Source organism: Microtus ochrogaster, chromosome 22, assembly GCF_000317375.1.
Source record: "Microtus ochrogaster isolate Prairie Vole_2 chromosome 22, MicOch1.0, whole genome shotgun sequence".
Taxonomy (NCBI): domain Eukaryota; kingdom Metazoa; phylum Chordata; class Mammalia; order Rodentia; family Cricetidae; genus Microtus; species Microtus ochrogaster.
Window position 1 is genome coordinate 13,467,144 of NC_022023.1, and position 12,537 is coordinate 13,479,680.

The window sequence follows — 12,537 nt, forward strand, 5'->3', positions numbered from 1 at the left end:
GCAGGCTGCAAGTGATTAATGAGAACCGCAGAGGAGAAACTACAGCCTGGCGGCATCTTAGAATCATCAAACTTAACTGCACCCTTGGCTTCAGAAAGGCAGCTGTGGAGAACCACAGCTTTCCAACAGAAAAGGAGAGTCCTCCCTCCCCATCTGCATCATCTCAGTGTAGGGACGGGTATGGACCCCAGCAGGCTTCCAGAGAGTGAGGTCCACGAGCCCCGCTTCTGACTGCTGGCTCCGGCTCTGGCTGGGTCGTTCCCTCTCTATGCACTTCATCTGAGTTCAGCAACAACCGAGCAAACGGGACTTTCCGAAAGATGCGGATGAAGCACAGAGGTCCTTTCGAGCTCACCGAGAGGTTCGCCGTGGAAATAATGAAAGCAGCCCCAGGGTGAGAGCCTACCTCCCCTACGCTGGTTACCACTGGCGGCTCTATGCCATGCAGCTTTTCTCTGGACACTCATGCCAGGTCCTCAGCCCATGGAATATTCACGCAGCATAGACTTGAGTTTAGACACATCATGATGGTAAAAGGATGTCAGGCCCAAGGATCTGCTCACACCCCTTGCCCCAGCCCACTGAACCATCTGATGCCAGCCCAATGACAAGCCTTGAGGACCGTAAACTTCTTTAGCTGCTTCCCCTCTCTGGCCCAGCTGAGATGGCCCCAACAGCCCACAGGCAGCCCGTGTCCCTGCAGATGTGCACACAGGAAACCTACCTTCAGTGTCGCCTCGTCTAGGACTCTCACTTCCTCAATGAGTTTTTTCAGTTCTTCTGAGCTCAGCAGGGAGATAACTGACTGGCCGGGCTGAGAAGAGCAGTGGTCCCTGTCCTCAGTTTCCCCTGGCTCGGTGAGGCCTTCTGAATATTCTCTCAGCTCTGAAAGGCTTTCACAAACAGAGAGAACACAGTGGGAAAAGCGGGATTCTTGAACTACCCCATCCCTCAAAGGACTCAGCGCTTCAGGAATTCTATTATTTGAGACGACATATCCATCCCCAGCAGCATAAGTAATAAATAAATCACAGCTGATCCAAGAGGGCTAGACCCAGACCCCCAGCCCTGCTGGAGAAGGCCTCAGATCCCCCGACCAAGCCACACATCTGTGATGCAGATCTCATCCACCTCCTAATTCCAGCCAAAGAGAGAAGCCAGGTGCACAGGGCAGGACTCCGCTCATAGAGTAAGGGCCAGGACAGAAACAGGACTAAATGTCCTTACTCCCTGCCTAGGTCCTGGGATCATTAAAAAGCAAAACAGATTCTTGTTGGAGAGAGCATCTCCCGGCCTCACCCAGTGCTCCATAAGCTGAGAGCGGGCCTTTCAGATATGCATCCACTTTGTGGATATTGTGGGCCTGGTCATGGTCCCCACTTCCCGTCCAAGTCAGGTCAGAGGTTGTGTGAACAATTCCTTCACATGGAGGACAGAGCTACAATGCACACGTGTACACATACACATGAGGCGAAAAGATTTTTTTAACTAGCGTAACTGAGAAATGTTAATATATAATATAGATAATTGCCATATAATATAGACTAGAAGAATGGGGACAGTGGAGAGCAAGCAGGACACAGACACTCACTTGAGGGAGAACCCTGTGTCCGAGGCAACGACTTCACCAGGACCTTCTGGAGCTGTGTTGTTATCGGAAGGTGACTTTGGAGACGCCCTTTCCTTGGGGATGCAGGCGATCTGGCCACAGGAGACGGAAGTCGGGAGGCACAGCAGGGATTTCATGACGGCTGATGATAACTGACTACTGATGGAATAGAGCTTACTGGCCTTTTCGTCCAGGAGCTTTGTCTCACAGGACTGGGTCCTGGTCAGGGGGAAGCTCCGTGCCCGCTGACTTGGCATCTTGATGCCCGGGCCTTGAGCATCCTCAGCCAGCAGTCTCAGGAGAGGGTCTGGGGAGAGAGCTTTGGGGCTGGGTCTCTGGCCTGGGGGAGGGGACTCAGACACACCTGGGTCCCTGGCCTCGGAGGTGTTAGTGAAGCCTGTGGCTATTGGCTCTGTTGCTGCCTGCCTGTGCTTAACAGAAACTGTAGGCCCTCGCCCCGGGAGACCAGAAACCCGTCCTCCATCTTGTTTTCCTGGAAGTTTGGTGGTCTCCCCAGAGGCGGCCTGCAGGTTCAGTCTCTGGACTCCTCTCTCTGGCAGTTGTGAGGAGCCAAAGTTTTCAAAGGAGCTGATTCTCTGCCTGATGGAGGAGGAGGAGGCCTGTGAGTGTGGCCCCGATAACTCCCTGGAAACAGGTGCTGACTGAATGGCCGAGGCTACATCCGGAAGTCTTCTGGAGTCTGGGACACGATTCCTCAGACCTTTTAGGCTCTGACGAAACCAGGCTGGCTTGGGGGCTACCGGGGGCCCCTTCTTCACAGTACAGCCATCCGCCGACTTGTGAACTCGGGGAGCACCATTGGCAGTATCCATTTTTGACAGGACCCCCTCTGGGTGACCCTGTGTCCCGTCCTCTTCACCCAGGCTGGTGGTGGGCTGCAGTGGCATTTGGTTATGGTTCTCACTCATGATAGGGCTAAATAAGTTTTTGATGCAGTCGGAAATTCTAACCCAAGGGTCTTCGGTGCTGGTGTCAAAGCTATAGTCCATCCGCGCCTGTCTCTTCAGCAGCGGGTGTTTTCCTGGTGACGCTGGAGGGCAGAAACAAAGCCAGACCTGAACATGGCACCTCACTGGGGATTTTCTCTGCAAATTCAAGTTACGATGCTGAAGACCCCTGGGGAAGAACACAGTGGGCATGCTAGGGGCCAGGGCCAAGGGTTGTCACCTAAGTGGGGTGCCAACAGGCAGAACTGAAGAGCCAGAGAGACCCTTTTACCATCTTAACATCCTACAACTGGATGTGTTCTTGGGAAGTACCTGTCGTTTGACAAGAGAGGACTCTAGCAATCAAGACGGATGAGGGGCCAGGGTGGTCAGGGTCAGACCAGCAGGCCAGACCCCCTGCCACCTCACTGCCCGCTCAGAGGTCCTCTCCACTGTCTAAAGTGGTCACCCAGATCACTTACGAGAAATGAGAAATGAAAGCAATTCTTTTGCTTTTTAAACCTCCACTCCACAAGCCTCCTGTGGGCCACCCTATTTGACCTGGACTGTCTGTGTCACTCAAGAGCAGGGGGGATGACTGTGCCTGCCGGTGGGGTGCGCACAACTTACTGAGGCTCGCTCCTTTCAAAGGCACATGGATGGCACAGCTATGCACCCGGTACCTGCTCCTGAAGCCGTGAAGTTGCGGGAGTGAGAGGCTCTGCCCACACTCAGGTCACGGACCAGCTTGCTTGGAAAATGAGTTTTTCTCGACCAGAAGAACTGATTAAGCTCTTCCAGGTAGAGAAAAAACAAAGCTATGTGTCACCGATTTTGAATTTGGGCTCTACACTGGAATCCGAAAGGTCCCCTCCTCAGTTCTGAGTTGATTTATCTGGCTGCGGTCTGGGCATTTGGGATGTGGTAATTCCCACAAGGTGTCCCACTGTGTCGCCTGCTTTGTGACCATGATCTCCTCGGGCTGCTCTGTCCACGGGGCAACACGGCAAGAGCTTCCTCAGAATCAGATGGCAGACATTAAACTGACATCTACCTGCGTGGGCAGGGGAGACCCTGCACTTGACTCCCTTCCCTATAAACAGGGGTAGTTGGCCCCCGAGTGACGTTCGAGAGGGATGTCACTGTCAATCCTCCGTGTTTCCCATGCCTCGGCCTTGTCTGCTGAAGACCAGGCCGCCTGGGCTGCATGTCTCAGGGAGAGCCTTCATGTAAGAATGAGCCCTTGTTTGAGGAACACCGCTCCCTCCTGTCTCTTGCCACAGTGCCTCAAGGGAAGCAGAGCAATGAACCCTGATGACACCGAAGAAGAGCCATGCATGGCTGTGAAGGCCTGGGTGGGTACTAGTGACTCCGGGACTTCAGCAAGGTGGTCTTGCCCTTAGACTGTTTCTGCATTTACAGATTTCTTAGCTATAAGGAACTGGTATGGTAAGGATTAAGAGTCCAAAGTTCTACAGGCAAACCCTCTGCAGACGAGGGTGTGTCCTCAATTAGGATAACCAAGGGAAGGGAGGGTGGGGAAGTGGAGTCTCCGGAAGTGGAGTCTCCCTCGGTGGGGCACCTCTCTGGGTGAGATGTCTAAATCATTCCACTTATATTGTCCTTTGCTCTCCAGAGGCTTCTGTGTGCTTAAGGAATATGGTTTGTAGCTTCCCCGTTCACCCCTCTGCCACACTGGGAGCTCCTCAGGGCAGGAACCTATCTGGAGCATCCCTTCCTCCCTCACCACTGGCCCCAAACACAGCCTCACACACCCACTAGCCGTAGTGAGTCACATACCTGCATTCTGTGTGGTCTTTAATACTTGCTGACCAGTGAACGAGCCCACAAAAGCAAAGTAGACTGCCCAGGATCACTGTTAAAGAAGGGTAAACCCAGGATCCTCTGCTCTTTCTAGTAAGCTAGTTAGTACTCAGACTATGGCATTGTATTGAGGTGCACCACTTGGACCTACCACCGCTATCCACCTCCTGGATGTGGTGACCATCCACAAGCACCGCTCACGCTTTTCCCATGCTGCACGCTCAGGTTCGAGCATAACGGATGACGTACGCTGTCCTGCCGACACCCGGGGAATGCAGTTGCTCAGGGTTGCTGGGTGAGCTATAATCTTTGGCCATCTTTCCCTGTAGACCCCTCCAGGGTGGCCGGCATCTGTACCACCATCTCCCTGGAATCATTGCTTCAGCCAGGAAGCTTATCACTCAGAAGGGCATTGCCCTGTCCTCCTGCCCCAGCACCCCGGAAGCCTCACTGTCCCTTCAACCCCAGTCACTGGCGATGTCCACTGTGTCCATGCAAGGCCCTGACCTCAGCCCACAAACTCTAGGTTCCTGCTGATCCCTAGCACTTTCTCCAGGAAGACCTTCCTTCCGGAAGACCCCCGCAGAGGCTCACCTGGACTGGCACTCCTCCTTGGCTCCCCCTCTGTAGAGGACGAAGGTTGTGTGCTGACTGCAGGCCCTGGGCAGCAGGCAGCGGTGCAGGGGCTTCTCCTGGCCGTGTCTTCCTGTGGCAGAGGAGGCAGCAGCTCTCTGGTTTCCTGTGGTGTAAACAGGAAGCCAGACCGTGTCAAAACGGTAGCCTCCAGCTGTGAGAAGGCAAGGCACTCTTTGATGAGGACTTGAAAGTGAGTATTGAGACACATCGAGAGGGACATTCGCAGCAGCAGCAGCAGAGGCGGAGAAGGGTTGCTTTCCCCCACACTGGGCTGTTGCTGCACAGTTAACCCCTTTTGGGTGCTCTGGTAATCCTAGGCTTCCAACAACCTGCTGGGCTCAATATGGGCATGCGTCGCAGACACTGGAAGTTGCTGGCCATCTGTGATGGGCACAAGAGGTGGGGAGGAGAAAGATGCTGGCACTGCTTAGCTTACAACAGCATGCTGGCCCACTACCTGACCCGGGAAGGTACACGCAGGGGCCAAAGAAACCGCCCTCTGAGGCTGCCTAAGTTAAGACCTAGGACCGCTCAAAATTGAAGCATGTCACATGCTTCCCTCATTGGCTTTAAGTTTTTCAAATGACGTTCTTGACTGTGTTCACGGCACACACGGGAAGATCAGAGGACCATGTGTGAGAATTCCTTCTCTCCTTCTACCACACGGGCCCCGAGGATAGAACTCAAGTCCTCGGCTTGGTGACAAGCACCTCTACCCGCTGGGCCTGCTTGTCAGTCCCAGTCTCGTTTTCTGTTGTTTGAGGCAAGGTCTTATGGGTCCTAGGCTAGCCTCAAGCACTCTGTTAGTCAGAGATAGCCCACTGCTCCCGCATCCATGTCCCCAGCCCATAGATTCCAAGTGTTAGAGATCAAATCCAGGCTTCTTGCCTACGAGGAAAGCACCCTACCAACTGAGCTCCACACGGAGATTCCTGGGGTAATTAGTATCTAGTTCTGTGTTCTGGCTCCCCTCTGCAGCACCTAGAGTGACACCACTGATCTACTGCAGATTTTTTCCTCCGTGGAGATGGCTGCTGCCTCTGGATCCTTCTTAAAACAGCCTGTGAGGAACTGGACCAGGACCAAGTAGCCACCTACAGTTTAGGTAGAGTCACCCTACAGCCCGAGTGAGGGTCAGGGTCCAGGGGCAGCAGAGGGCAGCTGGACCCCAGAAGCACGGAAGGCTTGCTAGAGAAATGTTTTGCATATGGTTCTGGAGTAAAACTGAGACTTTGCCAGGCAACCAAGCACAGTGCCCCATAGAAGACAAGGCAATGCCAGGCCCATCTAAATGGTGCTTGCAACACGTTTGTAGGGAAGAGAAACGTTCTGTACTGGGGCGGCTCCCAAGTCCTGCTCATTGAGGAGTCAGGTCACGATGGGCCAGGGGACAAGGCTATAGGCCTTCATCCAGAGGAAAGAGAGAAGCAGGAGCATTTGACTCATTTAGGATTAACCTAAGACACGCCAAATGTCCAGGGTCTCAGATTTAGTGTCTATGCTGTCTGCAAACACTCTTTGGGAAAGAAAGAACTGGAACAGTTGGAAAGTGACCACAGTCATTAACCAGCCCAAGCTCTAGGGTGGAGACTTAAGGGAGTGTTCCGAAACACTGAGGGTCAGAGCCTCCAAAGGCTTTCCTGAGCTAGTTCCCTTAGCACTTAACAGTAAGCCAATAAAAACATCTGGGCTTCTCCAAGATGTTTCCCACACAGGAAAACTCACTGCACCCTGTTAGGGGCTCTGTGAGGTGACTGTTGAGTGCTTTTACAGAAAGGCATAGCCAATGCTAGGACGGCATCTTGAAAAAGACCCTGATGTACGCCCGTGTTGGTTGGAATGAGAACGGCCCCCATAGGTTCATATATTTGAATGCTTGGACCCCAGTTGGTGGACTGTTTGGGCAGGATTAGGAGGTGTGGTCTTGTTGGTGAGGTGTGTCATTGGGGGTGGCCTTTGAGGTTTCAAAAGTCCATACCATTCCAGTTCTCTCCCTCTCTCTCTTTTGTTCGGAGTGCCCCAAATAGACTAGGCTGACTGGCAGCAAGGACCAGGGATCCGCCTCTGCCTGCATCTGCCTCCCTGTGCTGGGTTGCTATTGTTGTTTTTGACAGGGGTTCTGGGACTTCAGTCAGGCCCCTATGCTTCACTTCAGGCCTTTTACCAATGAGCTACCTCCTCCAATACCTCTGACATCGCATTCTCTTTGGAAGAGGTCGTTAAAATCAATGCTAAAATTAATTTGACTTCTAAACAAAATTTTTTTCAGGCAAATGTTTTCTGGCTTAGTGCTTGGTGAATGAGAGGGAGGGGAGGAAAGAAAGCAAGAGGGTGAGAGATACGGACTCAGCAGAGAAGACAATATAGTTTTCTTCAATGTATGTATGGTGAGACAATGTGAGTGCAGTGCCCACAGATGCCAGAAGGGGGCATAAGACCCCCGAGAACCAGAGTTACAGGCACCATGTAGGTGCTGGGAATGGAGCTTGGATCTTTTAGAAGAGCAGCCATCTTTGCAGCGCCAAGCGAAATACCTTGAAGGTCATTTTGGTAGAGGACATTGGATTGTCTTCAGTGACGTCAAATGGGAGACAGGCCTAGAGTGTCGTACTATCTGCTTGCAAAGGGTCTTAGGACCCTAGAGAGAAAAGACAGCAGAAAGGAACTAGAGAAGAATGTAGGAAGAGGAGAAGAGGAGAGAGTGCAAGACGGGTTGAACATAGAACCACAGGCAACGAGAGCCGCTCAGACAGGCCCAGGAGTGGCCAAGGACGTGTTAAGCACGGTGCAGAAACTCAATTGCTTCCTGTTTTCTGCCAGGATAGAATCCCGTCTTTGTGCTCGCTCTCCCAGCACAACAATGCTCTGCTGGTTGTATGAATATGTTACACAAGGGTCTGCTGGCCCTGGGAGACAATGCAGAGAGGATGGAAAAAAAAGAAGAAAAAAAGCAGTCACAGAATGGCCTTTGTGTTAGTGGGGACCATGTTGCTGGGGAGGACAGGGAAGGAAGCCAAAGGCAGGGCGGGGCAAATTGCTCAAGATGTGGGATGCTGAGTCTGAGAGAAAGTAGTGCGTGTGTGCTGCGCCTGTGCGAACTTATGCGCATGTGTCTTTGTGCTGCATTTAACACCTTGGCTCCCGGCCTGATTGTCCCTGTAGCCCTGTAAAAAAACCTGCTTCCTCTGCTGGCTGCCTAACTTGGCAAGGCTCCCTGCCTTACATGGGCCCCACACAATCAGGCGGCCCAAGGGCATCATGGTGCACCTGTTCTCCTGCAGGAAGAAGGCGAAAAGTCTACTTTCTCACCTGCCTGCTTCTGATGTGCCTTCTCAGACTCAGAAGCAATGGTGTATTTGCTGAAGTGGGGGGGAGGGGTCAAGGAAGCAGATCCTCCGGCTAGCCCATCCCTGGTTGCTAGCCAGCCCTGCCCTTCAGCTGTCTGAAAGGCTGCACTTCCTGTTTGGTAACGGCTCCTCCTTTCCTTCACTGTGCCTTAGCTAGGGAACTCAAGATGTCCCTCCTCACAACCACCTCACCCAAGTTGGTCAACCTGCAATTTAGCTTCCTCTAGGGGATTCCCAGAGGCCTTACTTTACACGCTATCTCTAGCAATGTGAACTTCAAAGTTCCTTTTCTGGTAACTGGGACCCTCGCCCTCAGATTCCTGCAAAGACGAACTGAGCTGGTTTGCATAAACATATCGAGCATGGTGCCCTTCGTTAAAAGTTTCACCAGCTCCTTTTTTCTGTCCACCTGCCTTCCCTGAGGAGTGGGGCTGAGGGAAGAAGGTCTTGACAGGGTGATGTGGATGGTGGACCGCTAAACACTGAGGGGGATGTAATTCTCACAACAGCCGGTAGAGGGAGGCACTCAAAGAAGCGCCAAGTAGCGCTAGTCTCCCCACCTATGGGAGAAGGAGTAATGGGACCAGTTTCTCACAATCGCCTTGCATTCCCACAGGCAATCAGTCCTCCCTCGCTTTTAGTTATTTGTGTGACAGTTGTGGGTAAGCAGAGCACCTGAGATTCCCTGGCTCAGCCTCCCCAACACGGAGTGACCCTGCTGCGGCTTCACCACGCTGAAAGAACTCTGAACGCTATTGCCAATAGCTGGCAGGCCCAGGACTTCCATTATGGCCCTGCGAGGTCACGTGTCTCTCCAGGGTGGGCCTAAGTGTGTTTCTCTACGCCAAAGTACAGGAAACCTGAAGATATTTCTAAGGCTCAAGGGCAGCTGCTCAGACGCAGGGGACCTGTGTCCCACTGCGCACACCCTCCTACCTGGCTGCATGTGGGCAAGGTGTGGCCAGAAGGGTCTGTGACCTTCTCTTCCAGTTTCTTCTGAGTTTCGCTGTCATTTTTAAAGTATTTTCTGGGTGGAGGCTTGGGTTTGGAGGATGTCGGCTTTCTCACCAAAATCTCAAAAGATTTCTTCAGTCTCAGTGGCGGGTGGCTGTCTCTTTCCAGGCTCTCAGGAAGGGGTGGGCTCTCCTGCTGAGGCCTGGATAGGACCCCGGGATGGGGCTCTTGCTCCTGCCCTGGGGGCAGACTGGGGCTGGGGGTGCAGCCTTCCCTCTCAGAAGGCTGTGGCTCCGCACCTGCGCTGCAGGGACTTCCCCCGGGTGACCCAGACATGTAGCTGCTGTCGCTGCTGGAGCGGACCATGATCTTCTGGGCCCTTCGATGCGGAGGTGCCGAGTGCTTCTCGCGTTCTTTCTCCAAGGTGGGCCGCCCATGCCAGCTGCTCTCCAGCCTTTTGACACCTGCACAAGGAGCACAAGGAAACACCTTAGCTGAGCCTCAGAAGAGCAGACACCCTGAGGCTGCAGGTAGCAAGCGCTCTGTACGTCCCACTGCTCAGGGGCAGGCCACCTCAGGCTCGGAGCTTGGCAGCCTTGGGTTTGGGCTCCCCATGCCTTCTCTAGTTTCTTCTTGAGAAAATTATTCGGCCTTTCTGGGCCTGCAAGTGACAGACACAGAAGTGCACCTTTCAGGCCCCCAGCATGGCCCATCATGTAGGAGTTCGGTGTCCCCTCCGTGGGGAAACTGGTGGCTAGCTGTTAGCTGTGAGCTTTGGGGATTTGCAGCTGCAGGGAGATACCATGCTTCTGTGAGAACAGCCCAGTCTCAGGGCCTGGTGAAAGTGAGGGTGGCTTAGACCGAGCTAGCCATTGCTGCCAACTGGGGGTAAGCCGAATGGATCTTGCTGACTATAGGGGTCCAGGGCTGGCTGATTCCAATTCCACCAAGCTCCACTTTTCTATTCCGCTCCCTTGCATAGGAGCGGACCCCCAGCTAACCTAAAGGACATCTTAAACACTGCACTCTGCCTCTGTGTCCCCTTCCTGGAAGGAGGCTAACGCTCCACGTGTGTGTGTGTGTGTGTGTGTGTGTGTGTGTGTGTGTGTGTGTGTGTGTGAAAGGGGCTGCAGTTCCAACGTTGCCCGGCTTGCCTCGCAGTACACTAGCGAAGGAAAAGAACATGTGGACATGCTTTGAGATCCACACTGGATGGGGTACCATCTTCTTCCAACAAAAGAAGTGAAGCCACAGCCCCGCCCCCTCTCTCTTACTTTCTGTCTCACACACTGTGGTTTTCTGAACAGTGGCACCTACACATCCCAAGATGCTGTTCTTTCTAGTGGCAGATAGTCACAGGTACCCCTTTCCAGAAGGGACTGGGATCCATGGAGGCCTGGTTGTTTGTGGGTTCATTTGGTGCGGTTAGGAGAGCCAAAAAGGCTCCCACGAGAAAGCACTGAAGCCAGCAGTATTGGACCCAAACACCCTTTAAGGAGGAGCTTTTTGCTTTATCTCGGTTGTAGGATAACATGTCTTTATTTGAGAAACCTAAAACCCTAAAGGAAGGTATGAAAGCCAGCATTGCCCTGCATCTAATTACCGTACCTTCTACCGCTGTAAGCAGTGAGCTCATGAGGGTGGGGGTGCTCCCTGTCAACCCCTGTGGGCTTCTTTATATCTGGGGTGAGTGGAGCCCTAAGGAGGACCTAGTGGAAACACAGTGCGGTCTTGCCGTTTCCTCTAAATGTTTCCCACACACTTCAGCCTACTTGCCAGCATCAGTGCTAACTCTTCAGGACGGCCTGGACATGCATGCCCTGGGACAACCCAGAGAATGCTCAAAGGCTAAACACAGGAACCACCTAGAGAGCCAGGTTGCTGACCCCCTGAGACCAGTTTCTTCATGTTCTGGTCATGTGTCTTTGGCAAGGAGCCTTCCAGGGTCTCCCTTATTCTGATACCATGTACATAAAAATCAGATGTGAGGATGGGGTGGAATAATATAGCAGGTCGAGATTAATTAGGGATTTTTTGATGTCTATTATAACAGATTAGGAATTGCAAACCCAAAGCCTATGGGGCATTATGCAGGCAAGGCAGTCTGGCGGGTGATGAAAGGGTTGGGAATGACTGCTGAGTACCTGCCACATTTAAAACAATACAAACCTTGTACTTTGTGCACAAAGCAAAAATGAGAGCCAGACTTTACTGGCGAGCCCTTGTCTTTCTACCGTCGTTGTCTAATGCCACGCGTGCGCACCGTGACTGTTCTCATGCTTCTGAGGCAAAGGGTGGGTTAATAGCTAAATCCCCAACTTCCTAAGGAGGCAGAGATATTTTAAGGGAACATCCACCACCATACCCCTCACCTTCCAGGCTCCACTGGTGCCTCTCCTTTCCAAATTTGATGCCTTCCACAGCCTGAGCCACAGCTTCCTTGAGTTGCTGCTCAGAAACCTGGAAAAGATCCACCATCAATTTAAGCAAGAAGAGGAGGCAGGTGCAGCAGATTCCCAAGACTGTACCTACCATGCTCAGGGCTTCTACTTTCCACTCTGCAAAGAGCTGGCCAATTCAGCTTCCAGAAGTGCCCTGGGTATCAACAAGTCCCCGGGGTCCTCCGGGTGTTTTGTGTCCATCAATAAAGGAATGTCCATTGATTCCCTTGGTTCTCCAACCTTTTCCTCACTACTGTGAAACTCTAGGCAAAGTCACCGTTTCGTAGTCTACTTCTGGAAGCTATTCCCTTAGCAGTGACGTAACCTCAGTGTCACGGTCATCACCATAACCATTATAGGGCCTGTGCTATGCTCACAAGCCATTAGTCCCCTCACAGTAACAGTTAATTGTGAGGGGCTGGCTCAGCACTTGAGAGCACTGGCTGCTCTCCCAGAAGACCGGGGTTGGGTCCCCAGCACTCACATGGTGGCTAACAATTGTTTGTAAGTCCTAGGGGATACAACACCCTCTTCCGACTTCCTATATACTTCATGAATGTAGCACACAGTCAGAAGCAGGCAAACACCCATACACATAAAAATGAATAAAAAACAAATAAGGAAAGAAAGGAATAAATGAATGAATGAATGAATGAATGAATGAGATGATAGATTGATTGACTGATAAAGTGTGAGTCTAGAAATCAAGCAGACATACATCCCATGCCAGTTTCTCCATCGTCTAGATGCAATATACTTAGACACAGCTTAACCTTCTA

At 52.4% G+C, this 12,537-nt stretch overlaps 1 protein-coding gene across 2 annotated transcripts in view; it reads right to left on the reverse strand.

Annotated features, from left to right (window-relative positions):
• The window catches only part of Il16 (interleukin 16), a 70,216-nt gene that overhangs the window by 6,714 nt on the left and 50,965 nt on the right, over nucleotides 1-12,537 (reverse strand). The window contains exons 11-15 of one of the 2 annotated variants that reach the window (XM_013350184.2): nucleotides 11,690-11,777; nucleotides 9,300-9,781; nucleotides 4,975-5,119; nucleotides 1,592-2,660; nucleotides 725-893 (exon numbers count right to left, since the gene is read on the reverse strand). In XM_013350184.2, coding sequence (XP_013205638.2) covers nucleotides 725-893; nucleotides 1,592-2,660; nucleotides 4,975-5,119; nucleotides 9,300-9,781; nucleotides 11,690-11,777 — 1,953 coding nt within the window. The remainder of the gene's footprint in view (nucleotides 1-724; nucleotides 894-1,591; nucleotides 2,661-4,974; nucleotides 5,120-9,299; nucleotides 9,782-11,689; nucleotides 11,778-12,537) is intronic. The other variant, XM_026784438.1, reaches the window with a different exon arrangement.